This window comes from Protopterus annectens, chromosome 5.part0 (genome assembly GCF_019279795.1).
Source record: "Protopterus annectens isolate FY-2018-M chromosome 5.part0, PAN1.0, whole genome shotgun sequence".
Taxonomy (NCBI): Eukaryota; Metazoa; Chordata; order Ceratodontiformes; family Protopteridae; genus Protopterus; species Protopterus annectens.
The window spans coordinates 1,045,014,462-1,045,040,237 of record NC_056735.1 but is presented as its reverse complement, the minus strand read 5'-3'; the positions used below and the strand labels follow the sequence as shown (position 1 = coordinate 1,045,040,237).

Below are 25,776 nucleotides of genomic sequence, written 5' to 3'. Positions count from 1 at the left end.
CATCCTTAGCATCTTTTTCCCAATATACCCATCATCCCTCCTCAGCACATGTCCAAACCAACGCAATCTCGTCTCTCTTGCTTTGTCTCCAAACTGTCCAACATGAGCTGACCCTCTAATATACCGATTCCTAATCCTATCCATCCTAGTCACACCGATTGCAAATCTTAACATCTTTAACTCTGCCACATCCAGCTCTGACTCCTGCCTGTTGGTCAATGCCACTGTCTCCAACCCATATAACATAGCTGGTCTCACTACACTCTTGTAGACCTTCCCTTTCACTCTTACGGATACCCGTCTGTCACAAATCACTCCTGACACTCTTCTCCACCCATTCCACCCTGCCTGTACTCTCTTCTTCACCTCTCTTCCACATTCACCATTACTCTGAACTGTTGATCCCAAGTACTTAAACTCGTCCACCTTTACCAACTCTACTCCTGCATCCTCACCATTCCTCTACCCTCCCTCTCATTTACACACATATATTCTGTCTTAGCCCTGCTGACCCTCATTCCTCTGCTCTCTAGAGCATATCTCCACCTCTCCAGAGTCTCCTCAACCTGATTCCTACTCTCACTACAGATCACAATGTCATCTGCAAACATCATAGTCCACGGGGCCTCCTGTCTGATCTCATCTGTCAACCTGTCCATCACCACTGCAAATAAGAAAGGACTCAGAGCTGATCCTTGATGTAATCCCACCTCCACCTTAAACGGATCTGTCACTCCCACTGCAGTCCTCACCACTGTCACACTACCCTCGTACATATCCTGTACCACTCTTACGTACTTCTCTGCCACTCCCGACTTCCTCATACAATACCACAACTCTTCTCTAGGCACCCTGTCATATGCTTTCTCCAAGTCTACAAAGACGCAATGCAACTCCTTCTGACCTTCTCTGTATTTCTCCATCAACACTCTCAGAGCAAACATTGCATCTGTAGTGCTCTTTCCTGGCATGAAACCATACTGCTGATCACTAATCATCACCTCCCTTCTTAACCTTGCTTCCACTACTCTTTCCCATAACTTCAAGCTGTGACTAATCAGTTTTATCCCTCTGTAGTTACTGCAGCTCTGCACATCACCCTTATTCTTAAAGATAGGTACCAAAACACTTTTTCTCCACTCCTCAGGCATCCTCTGACTTTCCAAAATTTCATTAAACAATCTAGTTAGAAATTCCACTGCCATTTCTCCTAAGCACCTCCATGCTTCCATTGGTATGTCATCTGGGCCAACAGCCTTTCCATTCTTCATCCTCTTCATAGCTGCCCTTACTTCCTCCTTGCTAATCTGTTTCACTTCCTGATTCACTATCCCCACATCATCCAACCTTCTCTCTCTCTCATTCTCTTCATTCATCAGCCTCTCAAAATACTCTTTCCATCTACTCAACACACTCTCCTCTCTTGTGAGTACCTTTCCCTCACTATCCTTTATCACCCTTACATGCTGCACATCTTTCCCAGCTCTGTCCCTCTGTCTAGCTAATCGGTACAGGTCCTTTTCTCCCTCTTTAGTGTCCAATCTCTCGTACAACTCTCCATATGCCCTATCCTTAGCTTTTGCCACCTCTCTTTGCCATGCCTCATCTCCTTATACTCATGTCTACTTTCTTCATCTCTTTGACAATCCCACTTCTTCTTCGCCAGCCTCTTCCTCTGTATACTCTCCTGTACTTCCTCATTCCACCACCAGGTCTCCTTGTCCTCCTTCCTCTGTCCAGATGTCACACCAAGCACCTTTCTAGCAGTCACCCTTACTAGTTCTGCTGTAGTTACCCAGCTATTCGTAACTCTCCACTGCCTCCCAGTGCCTGTCTTAACTCTTCCCTAAACTCCACTTCACAATCACCCTTTTTAACTTCCACCATTTAATCCTTGGCACAGCTTTCACATTCCTCCTCCTCTTCTTGATCACCAACGTCATTCTACATACCACTAATCTATGCTGCTTAACTACACTTTCACCTGCCACCACTTTACAGTCTCCAATCTCCTTAAGACTGGCCCTCCTACATAGTATATAATCAACTTGTGAGCATCTTCCTCCACTCTTGTACGTCACCCTATGCTCCACCCTCTTCTTAAAATACGTATTCACCACAGCCATGTCCATCCTTTTCGCAAAATCCACAATCATCTGACCTTCTGCATTCCTCTCCTTAACACCATACCTACCCATCACTTCCTCATACCCTCTGTTCACTTCACCAACATGCACATTAAAGTCCGCCTCCAATCACTAGTCTCTCACCCTTGGGTACACTCACCACAACTTCATCCAACTCACTCCAAAATTTCTCTTTCTCTTCCATCGCACACCCAACTTGAGGAGCATATGCACTAACAACATTCATCATTACACCATCAATTTCGAGCTTCATAAACATCACTCGGTCAGACACTCTCTTCACGTCTAAAACACTCTTGGCATATTGTTCCTTTAGTATAACCCCTACCCCATTTCTCCTGCCATCCACACCATGATAAAACAATTTGAACCCGTTTCCTAAACACCTGGCCTTACTTCCCTTCCATCTGGTCTCTTGCACACACAATATATCAACCTTCCTTCTCTCCATCATATCAGCTAGCTCTCTTCCTATACCAGTCATACTGCCAACATTCAAAGTTCCTACCCTCACTGCTACACTCCTAACCTTCCTCCTATCTTCCTGCCTTTGGGCACGCCTTCGCCCTCCTCTTCTCCTTCGGCCAACAGTAGCCCAATTTCCGCCAGCACCCTGTTGGCTAACAGTACTGGTGGCGGTCGTTGTTAACCTGGGCCTTGACCGAACCGGTATGCAATTATGAAAAGTTCTCTGCATCAGTAATTTTTGGCAGAAGTTTTATGCCGGATGCCCTTCCTGACGCAACCCTCCCCATTTATCCGGGCTTGGGACCGGCACAAAGAAATGCACTGGCTTGTGCATCCCCAGTGGCTGGGTTATGGCAAGGGAGCAAAGTAGTAGTTGAAAAAGAATAGTCTATGCATGATATTTTACCATGTGCCATCATGGGTGTGCATCCACTCAGAGTGCAGGAATGTGTGAAAAATGCTGTAGGCTGATTAACCTCTATTGAAGACTTTCAGGTTATCTGTTGGCACACTGTGCATGTCTGTCTGTAGAGCCTTTGACTGTCCCAAAACAATGAAATGGCTTCTGTTCCAGCCTCTTCCTTGTTATAAGCAAAAAAAAAACATGCATCTGGAGCATTTCTCCCCCGGGCCTCCGCTGAAAACAGGCTCTGTGGAACCTAGTCGGACATTCCCGGTCAACAAATGTTAAATAAAATAAAATAAATAAATAAGATGGAAGTCTTGATTCATCCTGGGCTCATGTTAATTATGACCATTTACTTCCTGATGCCTTTGCTTCAGGTGGACTGGATGGAGTTACTGGATGTGATGACTGCTTTCTGATACATGTGTGTGTAAATCATACAGGAAGTTTTTGTTTGCTCAGTCATTTTTAACTTGTAGTACAAAATGCTGCCCTTTGACCTGCCTTTACCCAAAACACTTTACTAAAATATTGCTTATGATAGAGGTTGAGCAAGTGAAGGATGTGTTAGTATTTTCATAGCTGGACAAAAACGTGTAAGAAACTTCTGTGTGTGGAAGATTTTCAGCCCATATATCTCTAGTTAATCACTGTATATTAATCAGATCAGGCAAAAGTAGTAGAAGTAGCGAACTTAAACTCGTTTTAAGTAAAAAAAAAAAAATCTAAATAAATAAATAAATAATAAAAAATATATAATTGTGCAGAATTACTAAGTATTTGAAAGAAATCCAATGAAGGCAGGTAGTCTGTTTCCAGTCGAAAAGCGATCCAAGTAAAACAAAAATAGAGTAAGTTTCCTCACAAGCTTTCTAAATATATATATATATATATATATATATATATATATATATATATATACTTTTTATCAGGCAAGGGAGTGGTTTATTGTGCTGTATAACAGTGTTATTGGTACACATCCCTTCCCCCATCAGTGTGACATTCGAGCTGGTCCTGCCCTACTTAGTAGCTGTCATAATGTAACCCTTATGTACTTTAAATAAAATTTATAATGATGTGGTACCACTTATTTAACCAAATTATTAAGTAGGTTATTAAGTTTGTGATTTTATCCAAGATGGTATACTACATGGCTAGAAATATATCAACATCAGACCATTTGGCAATCAAAAATATATATAAATATATACTTTGCATGTAAAAAATCAGTTGTAAAAATCATATTCTTTTTTCATAATCTATTGTTAAAGATCGCTTTCGTCCTTCTAGACTTCTTCAGATCTGTGTACAAGAACCCTATAAACTATCTATAAAAATTTATATAATTGTATAATTAGTTAGTATTGTTATTACACATCATTTTGAATAAAGTGGAAAAAAGAACCAGAAAAAAATAAGAAAACATGTATGATGATGGAAACAAAATATACACTTAAATTACAACTGATTTTAAAATGGTATTTAAAACCAACTGGTAGAATAAAATAAAATTAGTCATGTAAACAATATGGCAATTTTCTAAGTTCCAGTGCACTTTTAATTGAACAGTAGTAGTTTAGTCCAGGCTTCCTAAAAGAGTTCAGCTTTAATTGCCACATGAGTTCATGTTTCTCCAGAATATTCGGGATGTCTCCTTCAAGATCACCCATGTTTATGCGATCCAGGATCTGGAACTTAAAACCTGTGCATCTTTTATGAAGAGAAAGGTGTTTGGCTAGTGCATTATTTTTACATCCAGAGAGAATTTCTGACAGATGACATGAAATCCTGCGCTTGAGTTTATTTACAGTCTTGCCCACATAGAATGCATCACATTCATTGCACTGTGCCCTGTAAATTATTTTTGTAGTGTTAGTCACCCCCTGCACTGGTGTTAATGATTTTCTTTAAATAAGGGCAATAAAAACTGTCACCTTGCTGTATAAATATACAAAATGTACAATTAATATCTTAGGTGAAGCCCCATCCTTTGTTTATAGGAAGGCCAGGAACATTAGAAGTTTTGCTGAATTTAAACTTGGACCATATGAGAGAAACACTAAAAGATGTGAAACTAATTGTACATTTCGTATATTTATACAGCAAAGTGATAGTTTTTATTGCCCTTATTTAAAGAACATTTTATTTAAAGAACATCATTAAGACATTAAGACCAGTGACGGGGGCTCACCTGGTGCATGACTTAGTTTAAGAAAGATAAAGCACCCAAAATAGGTTGCTTCATAAAAACTAGTGATCATTAGGAGGGGCCTACTCATCTTTCAGGCATTGGAAAGCAGGCGGAAACCAATGTTGCTTACAGTGAGTTAGGACATTCCTGTTGTGGTGTCGAATCTTAATATGTAAAGTAGTGTGTGCATCAACCCCTTTATCAGGAAACTGTAGGGGTCTTGGACATCTGCTGTGGCATTTCATAGGCTGGGAAAGCAGACATCATAGCAGATATTCTGTCACAGTTCAAACCCTACCCTCAAACTGACACTTGTGGACTGAGAATGTTTGAAGCATGGGGAACTCTGGAGATCAAGAGGTTCACCAAAAGAGAAGGGTATTTCTTCGTAGTTTTGCTTTTTTTCACCAGTGTGTAGCAAAGGTACTTTTGAATGCATTCTCTGATGTGCAGGGAAACCTTCCTGTGTGCCTTTTCACAGTCCACCTTGAGCTGCCATTTGCAGAATTTCAAGAAGAAAGGCGGCAAATTCCTTTATTTACATTTGATTACCACAGTAGTCTGACTGGGACAGCAAAAACAACTTCCTTTTTTGCAGAAGCCAAGGTAGAAAAGCTCCACACGTCTACATGAAAAAGGCAAGTTACACAAAAAATAAAATAATTTTCCTAGTAAGATAACATCATTCAGTTTCTTAACAAATAGGAGCAAAAGCAGGAGATACTCCTACAGATGTATAGCTGCACTGATAATTTTTCACAACTGCATACAAACCATTTTCACAGGAGAATAATTTTAAAACTCAGATTCATATGCAGCAGAAGAGAGGAATCAGAGCACAATAGGAATAGTTAAGAATAGTAGATGTAATGCAGCAGGGCTATAGAAAGTAAATTTCATTTTGTACTCAGAAGCTCAGTGCTACCCCACTCGCACCCCCTGGACACCTATTGGTTAAAAATTGACAGTTTCTCAAAATGATGCCCCTCCTAGCACTTACTAAATGTAGGTAACATTTTCAGCTCTTCTCCCTAAAACTGTTTTTAGATCAACAATATTACAGCTGTTGTTAAAGGTCGCAAAGAACAAAAGTAATGGTCTAGGTAAACTGTTACTCCAATAAACTAAGCATACAAAAAACAAAAATAATGGAGGTGACAGAGCACACCTTCTAAAATCCAAAGTTCTTTATTTTCAGTAACAGATAGGTGAGCGCTTTTGCAGCCAAATCCGCTTCACCAGACAAACATGAAGTAAAACTGTTTTGCTTTTAAAATAGGCAGCAGCCAATCATACATCAAACTCAATTAAGAGTAAAATTTTTTAAAAGTAGCAGCTCATTTAATATATGAGACATCCTGATATTCATCATTAAAAACCAATAAATGTTATAAAAGATTACAGATATGTAGAAAGCATAACAAATAAACATACTATCTGGCTAAAGGTCTATTGACCAAAACTGGTTTAATGGAAATCTTGTCATTCAGAGCTTTCCCTTTATTTGTTCTCATCCTAATAATCCACTCAAGTTCTTTATTTTCCACCTTGTTCTTATTAGGTCCCCCTCTGTTGCCCTTTTTTACCACTTCTGTAACCATGAATCTGAAAGTATGTTGATTGCCTAGTTTAATAATATGTTTAGCTAGGGAATTGGTGTCAGCTTGTCTCGATACATCATATATGTGCTCTCTCATTCTATCTCTTAGTCTATGGGTTGTCATCCCAATGTAGAAAGAATGGCAGAGAGTGCAATATGCTAAATAGACAAAATTGGTGGTGTTGCAGTTAGCATTAACTTTAAAATGCATCCTCTTCCCTGTGTCCGGATGTTCAAAACTTCCCTCACTATCTATCAGGTGACAGAAGTTACATGCATTTCAGGGGTATGTACCTACCGGTGATTGTGTAAATTCACCTATGTCATACCTAGGGTGGCATAGCATCTTCTTGAGGGACCTTTTATTTTTATAAGTTCATAGGTTCATAGGTTCATAGGTTTATACTAGGCTATCTGCCCTAAGGCATTTATAAGCCTAGCCCAAATTATTGTGGCTTACGCCACCCCTTATATGAAAAAATACTGTGCCCATTAGTTTGTTGTGCCTCTGTCCAGCAGTGACCCAGAGATGATTCCCGGGGTAAACCTACGATCTCCCATCCACAGGTCTAGATTTCTCTTGAACAGAGTCAGCGAGGTGCTCTGCCTCACATGGACCGGGATTTTATTCCACAGCATAGGGAGTCTCTGAGTGATAAATCTATCCCTCCAGCACGTCCTATTTATATCCGTGCTAAGGTTTAAGTCGCTTGCTCTAGTGGTTTTGGTGGATTTGGATTTTTTGAGGTGGAGCATGTCCATTAATTTCGGGTTGGACATGGCCTTGTATGTCAGGCACATGTCACCTCTGAGCAGACGGTATGCGACTGAATAGAGCTGGAGTTTCTTCAATCTGGCAGCATATGACAGATTTTGGAGTCCCTTTATCCTTTTGGTGAGGAACTTTTGGGGTCTCTCCAATTGCTGCAGATGTCGGGTGAGATACATCCCGAATGGGGCATTGTACTCGATCATTGGTCTGATAAGTGAAGAGTACAGGGAACAATGACCTCACTAGATCTGGATGTGAATCCCTTCATGATCAGGTGGGCAATGTAGAAGGTCTTTCTAACCACTTTAGCAATGTGAGTGTCAAAAGAAAGGCCACTGTCAACCTGGGTCCCCAGGTCCCTGATAACCTCTTCTGTGCTTAGTGGATTGCCACCTATATGGTAGCTTGGGGTTACCTTGTTTTTCCCGAAGGGTATGACTATAGATTTTTTGGCGTTTAACTTCAGGCCATGGCTCTGGCACCAGCTATCTGTTTCCGTGAGTCCCTTCTGAAGGATATCCGTGTCCGATGCACTTTCCACTATGGCGCCCAGTTTGCAGTCATCTGCAAACTTTGTCAGCCAAAGTCCTCCCATGTTGGCCTGTACTTCTGAGAAGTAGATGCCAAACAATAGGGGGCCAAGGACCGAGCCCTGTGGGACACCACTTGTGACCGGCTTGGAGTCTGACACAGCGCCAGCAACTCTAACCCTGTGGGTTCTGTCCTTAAGCCAGTTTGCAACCCATCTTGTGACATATGGGTTTACATTTAAGCTGGTAAGTTTTTCTACAATACCCGAGTGGGGTATTGTGTCAAAGCCTTTGCAAGGTCAAGGTAGGCTGTATGGACTGCCTTTCCTCATCAATGGCCTTGGTGACTATTTCGAAGAAGTCGACCAAGTTCAAAAGGCATGATCTTCCCTTGACAAAGCCAAACTGGGTCGGGTCCAATGTCTGCAAGTCCCCTATGTCTTTGTTTATGAGCTCCATTATGATCCTCTCCATAGCTTTGCAGACTAGACTTGTTAAGCTTATGGGGCGGTAATTACCAGGGTCCGTGAGGCGCCACCTTTGTGGAGTGGGACCACAGTTGCCGTCGCCACTCCTTGGGCACGTATCCTGTGGTAAGGCTGAGATTAAACAGCTGCCTTATGTGCGGGTTTAATTCCTCATTTAGCTCGTGTAGCACACAGCCGGGGACACCATCCGGTCCCATTGATGCTGTGTTTTTAGCTTTAGAGAGAGCAGCTTTCACCTGCGCATTTGAGATGTCCGGGAGGCTACACTCGGCTGGGATAGTTATCTCTCCTTTAGGGGAGAGGGGTGAAGTTTGCACTGAACCTGTCTGCCAGTATGTTGGCAATGTCTGTGGGTTCAGTGATTTTGTATCATTTTGGACTAATTCTGAGCATATCTGTGAGTTTCCACCCAGGTTCCTAACATAGCTGAAAAAGGCCTTATGATTGTCCTTTGAATCCATGGCAATTTTTCTCTCAAAATTGGCCTTAGTTGATTTTATGAGTGCTCGTATTTTTTACTAATAATGATCAGGGGTGACTTCCCTTTTATGGATTTTGTTCTATCATGTAATAGCTTTCTCCTCTTATTGTAAAGTTTGTTAATGGCTGGGGTCCACCAGATTGGATGTTTGCCCTTTGTGGAAAGAGTCTTGGTTTTATTTGGGATTGCCTGATCCATGCAGTCCTGGAGGTGTTCATAGAAGGCATTTGTAAGGGCTTCCGCAGCTTGGGTTGTGGTTTCCTCTGACTCAGGGGCCTTGAAGGATACCACACCAGTCTTGAGTAGTGTGAAGTTTGCTTTAGAGAAGTTCTTCACTATGGTCTTGTTTGTTTGGGGTGGTTGCGGGATGTGGAATTCCAGTGAGATTAGTTTATGATCAGATCTCACCAATGAGGGATATACTTCCGGTGTGGAGCATTTTGTCCCCATGTTTGTGACAATGAGATCTAGTATATTTTCTCCTCTCGTGGGAACAGTGACTAGCTGTTCCATGGCATTTGAATTTATGAACTCCAGGAACCGTTGGGCTAGAAAGTTAGGGCTTGAGTAATGTTCCCAGTCTATATTCGGGTAGTTGAAGTCACCCAATATGATGGTGTTTGGAGATACATTTATACCCTCCAGTGTCTTCAGGAAGGCTGTGTGGGGTTCCTGAGTTTGAGAGGGTGGCCTGTAGCATGCTACAATTTGTAGAGCAGTTTTGCCTATGGTTAGTTGCACCTGGATGGTTTCAAGCTTCATGCGTTGCCACCAACCTGGAGGTGTGAGTATCCTTTATGAATATGGATACACCCTCCTTTTGTGGAGTGGTCCGGGTTTTGGGGCCGAACGCATGATATGAGGTAAAACCTAATAGTGCCGGGTGCTCTCAGGAGCCTTGAACCAGGTTTCAGTTACAGCACAGACATCGATGTTCTCCATACTGAGAAGGGCCTCGAGTGCGTGCATTTTGAGATTTAGACTTCTGGCATTGAGCAGCATTACCCTCAATTTCTTCCCATTTTTGTTTTCTAGGGTGGTAGGTTTAGAATTTGAGCCTTGCCTAAAAAGGCACTATGGGGTGGCAAGAGCCTTAGCCAATATCCGAATCCCAGGGTGACAGGTGCAAGCCGTCCCTTAAGCAGCGTGGCTTGTCAAGCATGTCATCCCAGGCAGACAGACACTGGATCCCCTTTGAATGACACCAGACATTAAGCCAATTGTTAAAGCTGATCATCTTGTCTCTATATTGTGGCATCATTCTTGGTGAAGGAAGGATACTGCTCAGGGTTAGGGTCATACCTGCCTGGGCTACATAATCAGAGAGCTCCTCTATGTCTCTTTTCATGTAGTCCAGGGAGGTACGTCTCAGGTCGTTCACACCAGCATGGACAATGACTGTGTCATATTTGTACTTGCCGTGGAGTGACCCGAGTGCTTGTGTTATGTGGCGGATTCTAGCGCCCGATAGGCAGCTTACTGTGACCCTCTCCTTGTTCAGCCTGGTGAGTGGGACGTCAGTGTGTCTGACTATGGAGTCACCTATGACAAGTATGTTTGGTGTTGTATTTGGCCTTAAGGGCTGTGACTGCTTTGCACACTGCTTTTGTGGTTTATGTGTTGCTTGTGGGGTGTCTTGAGGTAGCAGTTGTTTGGGTGTCTGCTTTGGAGGCCTCTGCTGTTTAGGTAAATTTTTACTCAGAGCCTCGAGTATGTCTTTGTGTGTTTATGTGTTTGATTCAGTGGAGTGGTAGCATTATGTGAGGCTGGTTTTGTGGTGTGTGTAGTTGCCTTCTCCTCCTGTCTGGTCTTGCCAGTCCTGAGTTCAGAGAGCTCAGCCTCCAGTTTGGCTAAATAGCTGCATCTCTCGCAAGTATTTGTGTTATGTGGGAGGAGGAGAGGGTTGTCTGTGTACATGAGGCAGTTATAACATTGCCTCAAGATTCCCAGATTCACCAGCTGGACCGAAGAGGAGATTGACAACTGACCTTTGGACATGCTAGAATAATATTGGGAAATCCTTAATTGAAAACAAGGGCCAGTGGGGAGTGAGGGTGTAGTGCTTTTAATTTTTAGTGCTGACTTATATAATTGCTTTAGTGAGCAAGTGCCAGGTAACTTGAGTGCAATGTGTTACAAGTAACTAAATGCAAAAACGACAAACAGTAACTTTCTTTCAAGTGAAACAAGGAAATAAGTACAGTAAGCAATGCAGATATCACTAGTGATCCACAGAAGCGCTAAGAAGTTGCGTATTAGGTGGAATTAGCTTCCTGGGAAATAACAAGCAAACAAACAACAAGCATATAAACAAAGCTAGATTCAGTATAACTGGGAGTCTCACCCACTAACGTGTATTCTCTCATTGGACATGAGTATGTTCCAGTACTTAGTATACACATTCTGCAAGAGTCTAATATTGCTAGCATATGTAATAGGTATTCTCATCCCATTATTGCTGTTAACTTTCCACTTACATGTGTGAACTGGAGCAGAAAAGTAAGGTTTCCCTTTATATTTTCTTGTATCAGATATATTAGTTATTGCCCTCTCTATTTCTTTGTTATTATATCATCTGTCCAGAAATCTTTTTCCTAATACATTTAACTCCTTATCTAGTGTAGAGTCATCTGCTGTTAGTCTAGAGACCTTTAGGTCCTGTCCTGTGACAATGTTCTTAAATACATGCTCAGGATGCATGCTTTGTCGATGGATAAAGGTATTTCTATAACATTTTTTCCTAAATACTTCAGTAGTAAAGTCACCTGTTATTTTCCTACTAACTTTAACATCTAAAAATTCAATGGAGTTATAAGAGGTATTAGCTGATAATTTAAGAAAATTGGTGCTAGCATTCAAGGTATTCAAAAAGCAGGTGAATTCTTCCCTATTACCTTCCCAAAGAAAGAAAAGGTTGTCCACAAATCTCCTATAAAATACTACTTTGTCCATTACAAATTGTGTTGTAATATATACCTTCTCCCATTTGGCCATGACCAGGTTGGCGTAGCTATTGGCACAGGATCTGCCCATAGCCACGCCATCCCTCTGCCTATAGATGTTTTGCGCAAATACAAAAATATTATTATCAAGGACTATTTCCATCAATGAACAAAGGAGGTCTATCATATGTTGATCATAGGTACCATCTTGTAATAGATATCCCACTAGCATTTCTATCCCTTGATTATTGGGTATAGATGTAAAAAGGGACTCTACATCCATTGTTACCATAATACAGTCCTGTGCAGGTGGTGTAGCTTGTAGATGTTGGTATAAATCTCTAAGAAAATGTTCAGTATCCTTTAGGATAGTTGTATTTTTGGCCAATATGGGTTTAAGATGGTGTTCAATATAAATAGACAAAGGTTCAGTGCACCACCCTCTCCCTGCTACTATGGGTCTCATGGGGGGGGGGGTGTGCTCGGATGTTTGTGGATCTTAGGTGTACCCTGTATAATGGGTATGATAGGTTCAGATGCTAGAAAGTAGTTATACATTTCTAGATTAATTTGTCCTAGCTGTAAACATTCAAAAAGTTCATTGTGATTTCTATTAATGCATTGTTTCACTTGCTCTATTGTTAAATAAGCATATACCATATTGTTGTTGAGCATAGCATTCATGGCATTACTATAAAATACATAATCCATAATCACCATAGAACCTCCCTTGTCAGCTGGTCTAATACTTAAAGTGGGGTCATGACATAATTTTTAAAGAGTTAATCTTTCATTCTTATTTAAGTTAAAAACATGTTTGTGTTTTCTTTCATCATACATCGCATATATATCATTCATACAAGCTTTCTCAAAAACATCAAGTACATCTATTAAAGGAGGTATAAAGCAACTAGTTTTTCTAAGCATGTTAAAATCTTTACAAGGATTATTAGTTTCATTAAAGTGCATTTTCAAAGAAACATTTCTTATAAACATTTTCAGTTCAATAATATTTTCAGTGAGCGTCATTTTGTTAGCTGGTATGAAGCTCATACCTTTATTTAGAACGTTCATCTCCATTTGGTTTAATTTGTAGTTGGAAATGTTTCATATTAATGTGGATCCCTGTTCTGCCACATTTTCTTGAGTGTGAGATGGTTTCCCTCTACTACAGATGCCTTCCTTTTCAGATGTCCTCTCCCCTGCGGGCGTTTGTAAAAATTGGAATTTCATACCAGCTAACAAAATGACGCTCACTGAAAATGTTTATTAGAAATGTTTCTTTGAAAATGCACTTTAATGAAACTAATAATGCTTGTAAAGATTTTAACGTTTAGAAAAGCTAGTTGCTTTATACCTCCTTCAATAGATGTACTTGATGTTTTTGAGAAAGCCTGTATCAATGATATATATGCGATGTATGATGAAAGAAATCCTACAAAACATTTTTTTAACTTAAATAAGAATGAAAGATTAGCTCTTGAAAAATTATGCCATGACCCCACTTTAAGTATTAGACCAGCCGACAAGGGAGGTTCGGTGGTTATTATGGATTATGTATTTTACAGTAATGCCATGAATGCTATGCTCAACAACAATATAGTATATGCTTCTTTAATAATAGAGCAAGTGAAACAATGCATTAATAGAATTCACAATGAACTTTTTGAATGTTTACAACTATGACAAATTAATCTAGAAATTTGCAACTACTTTCTAGTATCTGAAACTACCATACCCATTATACAGGGCACACCTAAGATCCACAAACATCCGAGCACACCCCCCATGAGACCCATAGTAGCAGGGAGAGGGTGGTGCACTGAACCTTTGTATATTTATATTGAACACCATCTTAAACCCATATTGGCCAAAAATACAACTATCCTAAAGGATACTGAAAATTTTCTTAGAGATTTATACCAACATCTATAAGCTACATCACCTACGCAGGACTGTATTATGGTAATGATGGATGTAGAGTCCCTTTTTACATCTATACCCAATAATCAGGGGATAGAAATGCTAGCGGGATATCTTTTGCAAGATGGTACCTGTGATCAACATAGGATAGACCTCCTTTGTTCATTGATGGAAATAGTCCTTGATAATAATATTTTTGTATTTGCGCAAAACATCTATAGGCAGAGGGATGGCGTGGCTATGGGCACATCCTGTGCCAATAGCTACGCCAACCTGGTCATGGCCAAATGGGAGGAGGTATATATTACAACACAATTTGCAATGGACAAAGTAGTATTTTATAGGAGATTTGTGGATGACCTTTTCCTTCTTTGGGAAGGTAATAGGGAAGTATTCACCTGCTTTTTGAATACCTTGAATGCTAGCACCAATTTTCTTAAATTATCAGCTAATACATCTTATAACTCCATTGAATTTTTAGATGTTAAAGTTAGTAGGAAAATAACGGGTGACTTTACTACTGAAGTATTTAGGAAAAAATGTTATAGAAATACCTTTGTCCATCGACAAAGAATGCATCCTGAGCATGTATTTAAGAACATTGTCACAGGACAGGCCCTAAGGGTCTCTAGACTAACAGCAGATGACTCTACACTAGATGTTGTCTTTTGGCTTTTCCTGGTTAGGGGTCGCCACAGCGGAACTCCGGTCTGGTAATGATTGGCAGTAGATTTTGGCAAACGCTGAGGTGCCAGCTCAATGTTCAACCTTCAACGAAGGCACGCTCAATGACTCTACACTAGATAAGGAGTTAAATGTATTAGAGAAAAGATTTCTGGACAGAGGATGCAATAAAAAAGAAATAGAGAGGGCAATAACTAATATATCTGATACAAGAAAATATAAAGGGAAACCTTACTTTTCTGCTCCAGTTCACACATGTAAGTGGAAAGTTAACAGTAATAATGGGATGAGAATACCTATTACATATGCTAGGAATATTAGACTCTTGCAGAATGTGTATACTAAACACTGGAACATACTCATGTCCAATGAGAGAATACGCATGTTAGTGGGTGAGACTCCCAGATATACTTATAAAAATAAAAGGTTCCTCAAGAAGATGCTATGCCACCCTAGGTATGACATAGGTGAATTTACACAATCACCAGTAGGTACATACCCCCTGTAATGCATGTAACTTCTGTCACTTGATGGATAGTGGGGGAAGTTTTGAACATCCGCACAGGGAAGAGGATGCATTTTAAAGTTAATGCTAACTGCAACACCACCAATTTTGTCTATTTAGCATATTGCACTCTCTGCCATTCTTTCTACATTGGGATGACAACCCATAGACTTAAGAGATAGTGAGAGAGCACATATATGATGTATCGAGAAAAGCTGACACCAATGCCCTAGCTAAACATATTATTAAACTAGGCAAGCAACATACTTTCAGATTCATGGTTATAGAAGTGGTAAAAAAGGGCAACAGAAGGGGACCTAATAAGAACAAGGTGGAAAATAAAGTACTTGAGTGGATTTTTAGGATGAGAACAAATAAAGGGAAAGATCTGAATGACAAGATTTCCATTAAACCAGTTTTCGTCAATAGACCTTTAGCCAGATAGTATGTTTATTTGTTATGCTTTCTACATATCTGTAATCTTTTATAACATTTATTGGTTTTTAATGATGAATATCAGGATGCCCCGTATATTAAAAGAGCTGTTACTTTTAAAAAAAATTTATTCTTAATTGAGTTTGATGTATGATTGGCTGCTGCCTATTTTAAAAGCAACACAGTTTTACTTCGTTTGTCTGATGAAGCGGATTTGGCTGCAAAAGCGCTCACCTTTCTGTTACTGAAAATAAAGAACTTTGGATTTTAGAAGCTGTGCTCTGTTACCTCCATTATTTTTGTTTTTTGTTAAAGATATTCATTTAGACAGATGTTCATCGTGCATACAGCTGCAGTCATAACAGATGGGTTATCCTGCCGTCAGGCGGGTCCTCGGTCGGCCGAATTCCAAAGTCTAGGTCCAGCGTCTGTTGTCGTCGCTTCTTCCCTGACCCAGCTGACGCCATCTTCCCCAGTCTTTCTTGCCGCGCGGTGCCCGAAGCAGAAGCAGTTCGCAAGTGCCGGTCGGCCAGCTCCTGAGATTTACGAAAATATTTCAGCCGAAGTCTTCTTGAAAGCTAAGTACCCGTTGAAACTTTTCTTGCCTCAGACCGATGTCAGACAAAGTTAATAATTGCATTTCATGTGGGAAGCAAATACCGCATAAGGATTTCCATTCTTTCTGTATTCCTTGCTTAGGCCCAGACCACGACATCTCGGCCTGCCGCTTTTGTGCTAGATTCAACAAACGCACTATTAAGCATCGGGCGGAGTTCGCCCACCACTATTTTGCTAAAAATTTAATTACATTATGTCGTCGGATACTCCGACTCCAGTTTTGAGTAAAAGACGCAAAGATAAGGACCGACATACGAGGTCCGCGACTTCTACCGACACCACGCTAAAGCCGACTACCGGTGCTCCGGTTCTCAGCGAGGCGCCTACGCAGCCCCTGAGTACCGATGACACTTCATTACCGGTGTCTTCTGTGCCCGAGGTCGCAGGCTCCTCGGCCCCCATTCCGACTACAGATACCGACGCCACTCTTGGCGGGGAAACTCAGAGTTTAGACAGGCCTGCCACTTCTCAAGGTGTCTTCAGGCCTTCCTCCTTTTCCATTAAGGCTTTCACAAAATCTAAAGCAGCCATGAAAACTAAAAAACAAGGACCACAGACCCCCTCTCAAGGCCCCATGCCTAAAAAACAGATGCTCAAAATGGCTGAGGATTTGATTACTCTTATCAGGGGTTCTCAACTCCCCTCGGACAAAAGGCCCAGATTGGAGGAAGACTACCCTTCCTCAGATCAAGCCTCTATTACCTCAGAACATTCTGAGGACCAGGAATATATATATTCCCCCTTTGAAGACTCTGATGCAGAGGAGTCCATTCCCTCGGTCTCCCCCCCTGAGGACTATTCTTTTGGGGAAACCCTACATACCTTGAGGGAACACTTTCACTGGGAAGGCCAAGATTACTCAGATTCCAAGAAAAGGCTCAGGGATTTTCTCTTGCTTCCCCAACACAGGCCTCTGGCTATCCCTCCTGTCTTAGATATATTAGATGATGTGTACTCAGAAGCCAGCCTCAACCCAGATTCTTTACCTCCAGCTCCTGTTAAACCTGACAGGTATTACCGGGTTCCTGATTCACACCAGTTCCTATACAAAAGCCATGCTGCTGACCCAGAAACTATTTCACAGGGTCCCAAGGGAATTAAGGCCGCTACTGCTAAAAACCCATTACCTTCAGAGAGAGAGTCCAGAGCTTTAGAAAGGTGGGGGAAAAAGGTGTACACCTCGGCCACTTTAACCATGAGGGCATTAAACTGTCAGTTCCATATGTTAAAGTATCAACAGTTTTTGTTATCTCAGTTGAAAAGCAAAATGACACAACCTGAGCAACCAGATTTAAAGGAGTTGCAGGATTTGTTGCATAGTGCAGAGCAAGTGGGTAAACATACCTTGCAGTGTGGTTTTGATGCTTTAGAGGCCTCATGTAGAGCTGCTGTTACAGGGTCTGTCATACGTAGACATGCTTGGCTCAAAGAGCAAACCTTACCAAAATCATGTCAAAACTAAATTACTAGATGCACCTCTTCAAAAAGATGTATTGTTTGGTGTTAAAGCTGAGGAGGTACTAAAGAAAATGGAGGAAAAGGCAAGATCAATGTAAACAGTGAAAGATTTCCTACAGGTACAACCTCCACGTTTCAGCAGAAACTGGCCTTCAAAAAATTGGTCCTTTCCAGCCACGGACAGACCTCAAAGAGGCAGATACAGGCGCCCGAGGGGTAGAGGGCAATCTCAAGGATCATTCAGAGCCAGACAATGGCAAGCACCAACCCCAAGAGGTGGAGAAGATAGATCACAATCATTCAGAAAGCAGACACAATGACTTTCCCCTTTGCATGCCAAGCAAAGCTTTAATGGCAGCACCTTTAGGCGGAAAACTGACATTATTCTCAAAAAATTGGCATATTGTCACAAAAGACAAATGGATCCTGGACATTATAGACAGAGGCTACAGATTCCACTTTCACACCCTTCCAAAAATGAGAGGCATGCCAAACCTGCCACAAAATCAAAGGGCAGAGGCACAAAAACAAATTTCAGCTCTCATGGACATGAAAGCTATTCAAGAGGTACCTGCAAAAGAACAAGGTCAAGGTTTTTATTCCAGACTATTCCTGGTACCAAGGAAGGACAAAGATTGGAGACCTATTTTAGACCTCTCCATCCTAAACACAAATTTACACGTACCAAAATTCAAGATGCTCACATTACAGCAGCTTCTTCCCATGCTGGGCAAGGAGTCTTGGCTGGTAACATTGGACCTCAAGGAGGCATACCTACCTGCATGTCCCTATCAGACAAGATTGCAGAAGATACCTCAGATTTATTGCAGGTTCAACCCATTATCAATTCTCTGCATTGCCCTTTGGCTTATCTACTGCACCCAGAGTGTTTACGAAATGCCTGGCATCAGTAATTTCCTTCTGCAGACTTCAAAGGATACAAATATACCCATATCTGGATGACTGCCTGATCCAAGCAGACAGCAAGCACATACTTCTGAAACACCTGGCGTTTGTAATAAAACTGTTGAACTTTCTGGGATACACAGTCAACAAAAAGAAATCAAAACTAATACCCTCTCAAACAATAATTTTCCTGGGTGCCAGCTTGAATACAAACACTCAGATGGCCTACCTCACGCCAGAGAATCAAGGGCAACTATCTCAATACTTCAGCAAAATGGCAACCTTCACCAGGCTGACTGCAAGGAAAGTCCTGCAGGCTCTGGGATTCATGGCATCTTGCATCCTGTTGATCCCATGTGCAAAGCTGCATATGAGGAAACTTCAATGGTACCTAAAAAACTTATGGTCTCAACACAGCCACAGTTTGGAAACAATTATACCACTCATTCCATGTCTTCAAAAGGAATTTCTGTGGTGGGCTCAAGCATGCCAAAGAAACATAGGTCTCCCCTTCTGCATACCTCAAGCAAATCAAATCATCACAACAGACGCCTCAGACTGCGCCTGGGGGGGCGCACATGACAGATCAGTGCATTCAGGGAAAATGGTCCCAAAAAGAGAAGCACCTACGCATCAATCAAAAGGAAATGCTAGCAGTGCAAAATGCTATTATGGCCTTCAAAGACCTACTGCATCCAGGCCAGCTATTGATAAGGACAGACAACACCACAGTGATGTGGTACATAAACAAACAGGGAGAAACTCATTCATACCCCCTGTGCAGACTAGCCATGTCCCTTTGGAACATGGCTCTGGAATTGCAAATCCAACTTCAAGCACAATTCCTGCCAGGGAAGGAAAACACACTGGCAGACAGCCTAAGCAGAAATATGACAGATCCACACGAATGGAAGTTGCATCCTCAAGTTTTCACAAAGATAACTCAGGCATGGGGACAGCCAGACATAGATCTCTTTCCTACCCACAGAAATTACCAACTGAAAAAATTTTGCTCAAGGACCTATCATCCACAGGCCTGGAAAGTGGGACGCACTTTCTTTCAATTGGACAACATTGACAGTCTATGCCTTTCCACCTCTCCCTCTGCTGCCCAAAGTTCTATTAAAAGCCAGAGCAGAGTGGCCAAACATGATTCTCATTGCTCCAGACTGGCCAAGACAACACTGGTATCCACTCCTGAAGAGCCTGACGCATTCCCCACCATGGATCCTGCCTCTAGTGCCTCTGCTGTTGTCCCAGCACAACTTCAAAACTCTTCACAGCCAGCTAAAAACCCTCAATCTAGCTGCATGGAGAATCCCTTGATTTCCCAACAGACCCTCCTCTCTAAGGAGGTGCAGAATGTCATCTTGGAGGCCAGAAGACCTTCTACTAGAAAAGCCTACTCCACCAAATGGAAATGGTTTTGTGCCTGGAATCAGAAAAAGGGCCAGAATCCTTGGGTAATAAATTTACCTCAAATATTACAGTACCTAGCTGAGATGTTAAACAGTGGACTTTCCTTCTCCTCCATCAAGATCCATGCTTCAGCCATTTCTGCACAATACAACACAGATCCTCCTTTATTCTCTCATCCTCTCTTAAGACAGTTCCTCAGAGGGGCTAAGAATATAAAACCCCCAAGGAAACCACCAGTACCTGCTTGGGACCTCAACTTCATTTTGGAAAAACTGACCCTGCCTCCATTTGAGCCAGCTGCTTCAACAGAACTACAATATTTGTCATGGAAAACAGCCTTCCTTCTGGCTATCACCTCAGCACGCAGGGTTTCGGAACTACAAGCCCTCATGGCTGTGCAACCTTTCATCATTTTCCATCAGGACAGAGTTTTCTTACGAACCAACCCTTCCTTTATGCCAAAGGTAGTATCCAGTGTAGCCTTGAATCAGACCATCCACTTACCTACCTTTTACCCTAACCCACAAAACAAAGGGGAAAGACTACTACATTCCTTGGACATTCACAGACAACTTCGTTATTATTTGGACAGGACAAAGCCATTCAGAAAATACGAGCAACTCTTTGTGTCCTATGCTACAGGTGCTCAAGGAAAGGCTATCTCTAAACAGACAATCTCAACATGGATAGCCCACTGCATACGCTTTTGTTACTCATTTCATGGAAAAACTGTCTCTTCAAGCATCAGATCCCACTCCACAAGGGCCACAGCTACCTCTGCAGCTTTCTTCAGGGGGGTTCCTACCAAGGACATTTTGGAAGCAGCCACTTGGAGTTCTGTGCACACTTTCTCCAAACACTATCACCTTCCACTTTACTCTAAATCTAGAGCGGGCTTTGCCACAGCAGTCTTGGAGGGCATCCTTGCTCCTCCTAGTTCCACTTAGTGCCTGCCACCCCTTTTTAGCTTTGGGATTCTACCCATCTGTTATGACTGCAGCTGTATGCACGATGAACATAGTACAGTTTTGTACCTACCATAAATGTAGATGTTCGAGTGCTAATACAGCTGCAGTCCAGGTTTCCCTCCCTCCCTCCATCCCCTCTTAGGACAGGCCTTATGACAAACACCTTCTCATACAACCTGATTGGGGTATTCTTTTATGGTGTATTTGCTTGCAAACTACTGTTTTTTGATTATTCTATATTGCATTATTACATAAGTTTATGTTTTGCCTTCCTTCTGGGGGCACCTGACATCTGGGGCAAGAAAAACTGAAGAAGATGGCGTCGGCTGGTTCTTTTATACCCCTGCCTCACTGACGTCAGGGAAGAAGCGACGACAACCGACGCCGGACCTAGACTTTGGAATTCGGCCAACCGAGGACCCGCCTGACGGCAGGATAACCCATCTGTTATGACTGCAGCTGTATTAGCACTCGAACATCTACATTTATGGTAGGTACAAAACTGTACTTTGTAGATATATGATATAAAAAAAGCCATGTTGATATGATGCTCAAAAAAAATGTGCTCAGTCGAGTACAAAGAGTATGCCTGGCTACACCCTTGTAATGTAGTACAAAGCACAAACAGGGGTAGTAGAGAGGTGTTTTCAGGTAATAGCCTGGTAGATTGTGTAGAGAGTAAGTAAGGAGAGAAGAGTCCAAGTCTAGAGCAGTTAGAATAAGTGTATTTGGGAAAGAAAGAGGAGAGAAAGATTAGGAAAGGAGCAGACAGCAAGAGAGTAGACGTGTAGAGGAGGAGTATAATAAAGTCGGCAGGAAGCATTTTGAATGTAGAGTATCAGTAAGATTAGAAAAAAGTAAAGGAGAAACAGAATGGAGGCAGGCCCTGCCATAAGTTAAATGCAATAGTTTTGTAAAATATCATGTGAATGAGGAGGGAAGACTGAGGAAAAGCTATCTAGAATGATGAAGGCAGTGTCATTTTCACTACTCTCCAACGTCCAGTAATGATTTAATTTCCAGGTGCTACAAAAGCTCAGTTAAAGGATAGGATATTTTGATTGGCTGGCAGAACCTCTGGCTGTATATGTCCGGGCCTGGCTCATTCTTTAGTCAGTTTTATTCCACTGGGTCTGCTGCTGTAGATAGACATCAGTAGAGGTTCTCTATCTGGTGGAGAGGTACTACCTTCTTCCATTGGTGATGAACTTGTCTGTATTATTCCTGATACTTGCTCAGTTTGGATCTCTATTAGTCTGTGGCATCATGCACGTTTCAACCACCTCAGTGCATCTTGATGCTGTGGAGGGCAGAACTGTAGTTCAGCAGGGGCTTGTCAGGTAGTTCCTAAATGATGTGCTCCATCCCTGCCCTCCATTGAAGATTTCCTTTTTTTTGAAAAAGACCAGAACTTACTGGTTGACAAGCTTACTCATCTGCCCTAGGTCTCTGTCTAGCTTAACAAATTTGATGTTTTCTGTTAGAAGACTTTACCAGATACCAGGACTTCAAGCTGTTTCCTTTACAGAAATACACACAAAGTTTTTCCTTAGGGCAAACCCTTGTTTGCTTCTCAACGTGGTATGTGAGCTGTCATCAACCAGACTATTCTCATTCCCCGATTTCTTCCAGGGACTATATTAGGGTGTGGGATTCTCAATAGCCTTAATATGCATCATTGGCTTAGGATTTAACTGAAGCTGTTCATGACTTCACGTGGACAGACAAATGACAGATTCCTTTGTTTTGTGTGAGGAGGGTCTGACAGTTGACAATGAAGCCATCTCAAAGTAGATTGTGAACTGTACTGTTTTTCTCTGCTTTGAGATTGATCTGTCATTGACCATAGAGGTCAAGGAACATTTGAACAGATGTGCCTTGTTTATATTTCAAGAATATAGCCATTACAGACACCTGAGCTATGGACACTTGACCCTGGTACATGTACATACCCATCAGTGCTGCAGTATATGGCATTCTTTGTCTCTGCATCTCCACCTGTTGTAAGTCAATCCCCTGCGTTGTTGTTGTGGAAATTGCTTGGAAGTTCTTCCAGCTGTTAAATACTGCAAAGAACCTCTAAAAGCTAAACAGAACGGATATATGACTACTCACTATATCAAATGATCTTCAAATAGACGCTTTTGAACTGGGTGATACTTTACTCTTATGGATTCTCAATGCTTGTTAAACTGTCACTCTACATGGTCCTCAATACAAATTTATCATTTTATATCATTGTTCAGCTGTCTTCCTTAAATTTACTTCCTCTGTTTTCCATATCAGCAATGGGAAGTATGGTGCTAATCACCTCCTTCTGACTGTGTGCAGAGATGTCATGCAGGTGCTGGTCGGGTGTGTGCATTCCCCAGTGGCAGGTATGGAGATAATCGCCTCCTGACTGTGTGTAGAGATTCCATGCAGGTGCTGGTCGGGTGTTTGCATTCCCCAGCGGCAGGTATGGAGATAATCACCTCCTGACTGTGTGTAGAGATTCCATGCAGGTGCTGGTCGGGTGTGTGCATTCCCCAGGCACAGGAGTTAGAACTCTGTTAAGAATAACTGCTGTGACAACTGCCATGGAGGAGATTTCAGCTGATATCCATTGCAATGTCTTTCTTAAATTGTAGTAGATATAGGATGCACTCACATAGATGTAATTTTTGGACATTGTTAGACGGGTGCAATCAAACAAGGCACTTACATGCAAGCTTGTTTCCTACACTGGCACCTGAATTTGTATGAAGCTGCCACCAAATATATATATATATATATATAGATAGATAGAAAATAATGGAAAAGTTGTAAAGACTCAGAGACAAAATGCTGGGTAGAGATGTCTTGCAAGGTCTTAATATGACAGTGAATAAGCTAAGCAAGCTAAAGGTGAATGACCCATTTGGAGGTCCCAGAGATGTCTTCCTGTCCTGAGTTAGTGGGAAAATTCTGCCTGCCAGGAAATCCTAGCCCCATGGTACATGGTCTTAGCCATCTTACAGGGAGCAGTTTGAAGTCAAATCACCAAAACATGCTGCCAGAAATATTCCTGAATGGTCCCTGTGCAAAGTACATAAAAAACTGTTATTACACTTGAAATCAGATCTGTGTCTTAGCAAACTTTCCCATATTATGTAAAACTGAAATACATGTCTACATGTATTTTTAAGTTGTTTGTATTTGTCTAATTCTTTGTGTTCTTCTTTCAGGTCCCACATACCTTAAAGCTGTAAGAATATATAAAGGGTGCTGGTACAGAAGAACAGATCATGAGACCAAACTTAAAACAATGGAAACAGCCAGTGCTTATCATGAGACCAGCCTTGAAACAATGGAAACAGCTAATGCTTATCGGAATGTTTGTTTGGGCTGTACTCTTCCTTGGTCTCTTTGTCTACTTCTTGGGAAAAGAGATGGTTGGTCAAGCTCCAAGCGCTCTCACTTATGTTGAGAGAAAGGGCTTGGCATCCATTCAGGGCAAGCAGAGGGCTATAATGGGTGCAAAAGTCGAAGCATCATTTTCTGAACGAGCAGAAGATACCAACAGTTTCCTTTTCATTTATGAAATGACAGACTCATTTAGTACAGGACACAAAAGCTTTAAGCCAGAGGTTGAAATGCGTACACTTTCAGATGAAAAGAGACATTTTAATGAAAATGCTGCTGCTGCTGGTCAGCCGAAATTGCAAAGGAAAAATAAAGAACAGACAAAGTCTGTGTTCAAGAAAGCCGAAGGTCTTCTTGAGCACAGAAAAACTTCTCAAGAGTTTCGCAAAAAGAAAAGAGAGCAGGTAGATGACTCATTGCATTTGGGTGACTACGCTACAAAATCAGAATGTATATTTTGTAAAATGTTACATGTTGATTTTCCGTCTAAGATGCTGAGCCCTCGTCTTCAGAAAGCAATGAGGGCATACCTAAATGATAATAGCCATGGGGTAAAATTTAAAGGCAAACGGAACTCCATGAAATTAATTGCAAATGAGCTCCTATGTGAACTGAAACATTGGGCAAAAGTCCGAACTGTTGATGGGAAGGATCCTCCCTTTTCACTACTTGGATGGGAAAAACATGTTCCCAGAATTCCTTTGACTAATCAACATCCACATGGCTTTAGACATTGTGCTGTAGTTTCATCTGCAGGAGCTCTTTTAAATTCATCTCTTGGGAAAGAAATAGGTAGGTACACCATTAAACAATACAAAATTAGTTTCCAAGCAGTAGATAAACATGTTTTGTTAAGGATATTCAAACTTATTACTACTAAACTAAAATAGTAATTATTTTCTCAGCAGAATGATTACTTTAACTTGATCAGGATAACACTGAAACTGCTTGATGTTTATAAAATGCATTCATGTGGGTATTTAGCATAAACTTTCAGTTGTGCTATTTAAATTGTCTCATTTGGAATGTATAATAAATGTTAATGACTGCTGTAACCCTCCTACTTAAACTTTTATCACACACACACAAAAAAAAAAACATAAACATGATTTTTGATTGTGGTTCTTTGCTGACAGTGAGAACTTTCTCTTCCGTTTATAGTTTCTTACTTATGATGTTATGTTTTGGGCTAAGCAAGCCTAAAGCTACCTCTCAGATTATGACTTTTTGTTTTGTGATGTTGGAGCAAAACCGAACAAACTTCCAAAACGTGCTCCAAATACATTTAGGACAAAAAACATATGGAAAGGAAAAATGGTATAAAAGTGAAGATAGAAAGAATAGACACTTGAACAAATACAGCAGACTCAGGAAGAAGATAGCGTGAGAAAGCAGGGTACAAAAGGAGCGAGTAAGACAAGGGAGAGGGAGAAGCTTTAGTACAGGACAGA

General features: G+C 41.4%; 1 protein-coding gene across 1 annotated transcript in view; it reads left to right on the top strand.

Moving 5' to 3' along the window:
- The window catches only part of LOC122802318 (beta-galactoside alpha-2,6-sialyltransferase 2-like), a 650,690-nt gene extending 625,475 nt beyond the window's left edge, over positions 1–25,215 (top strand). Inside the window, exon 4 of the mRNA XM_044071960.1 lies at positions 24,148–25,215. Coding sequence (XP_043927895.1) covers positions 24,208–25,215 — 1,008 coding nt within the window. The 5' untranslated portion in view covers positions 24,148–24,207. The remainder of the gene's footprint in view (positions 1–24,147) is intronic.
- Positions 25,216–25,776: the final 561 nt, after the last annotated feature.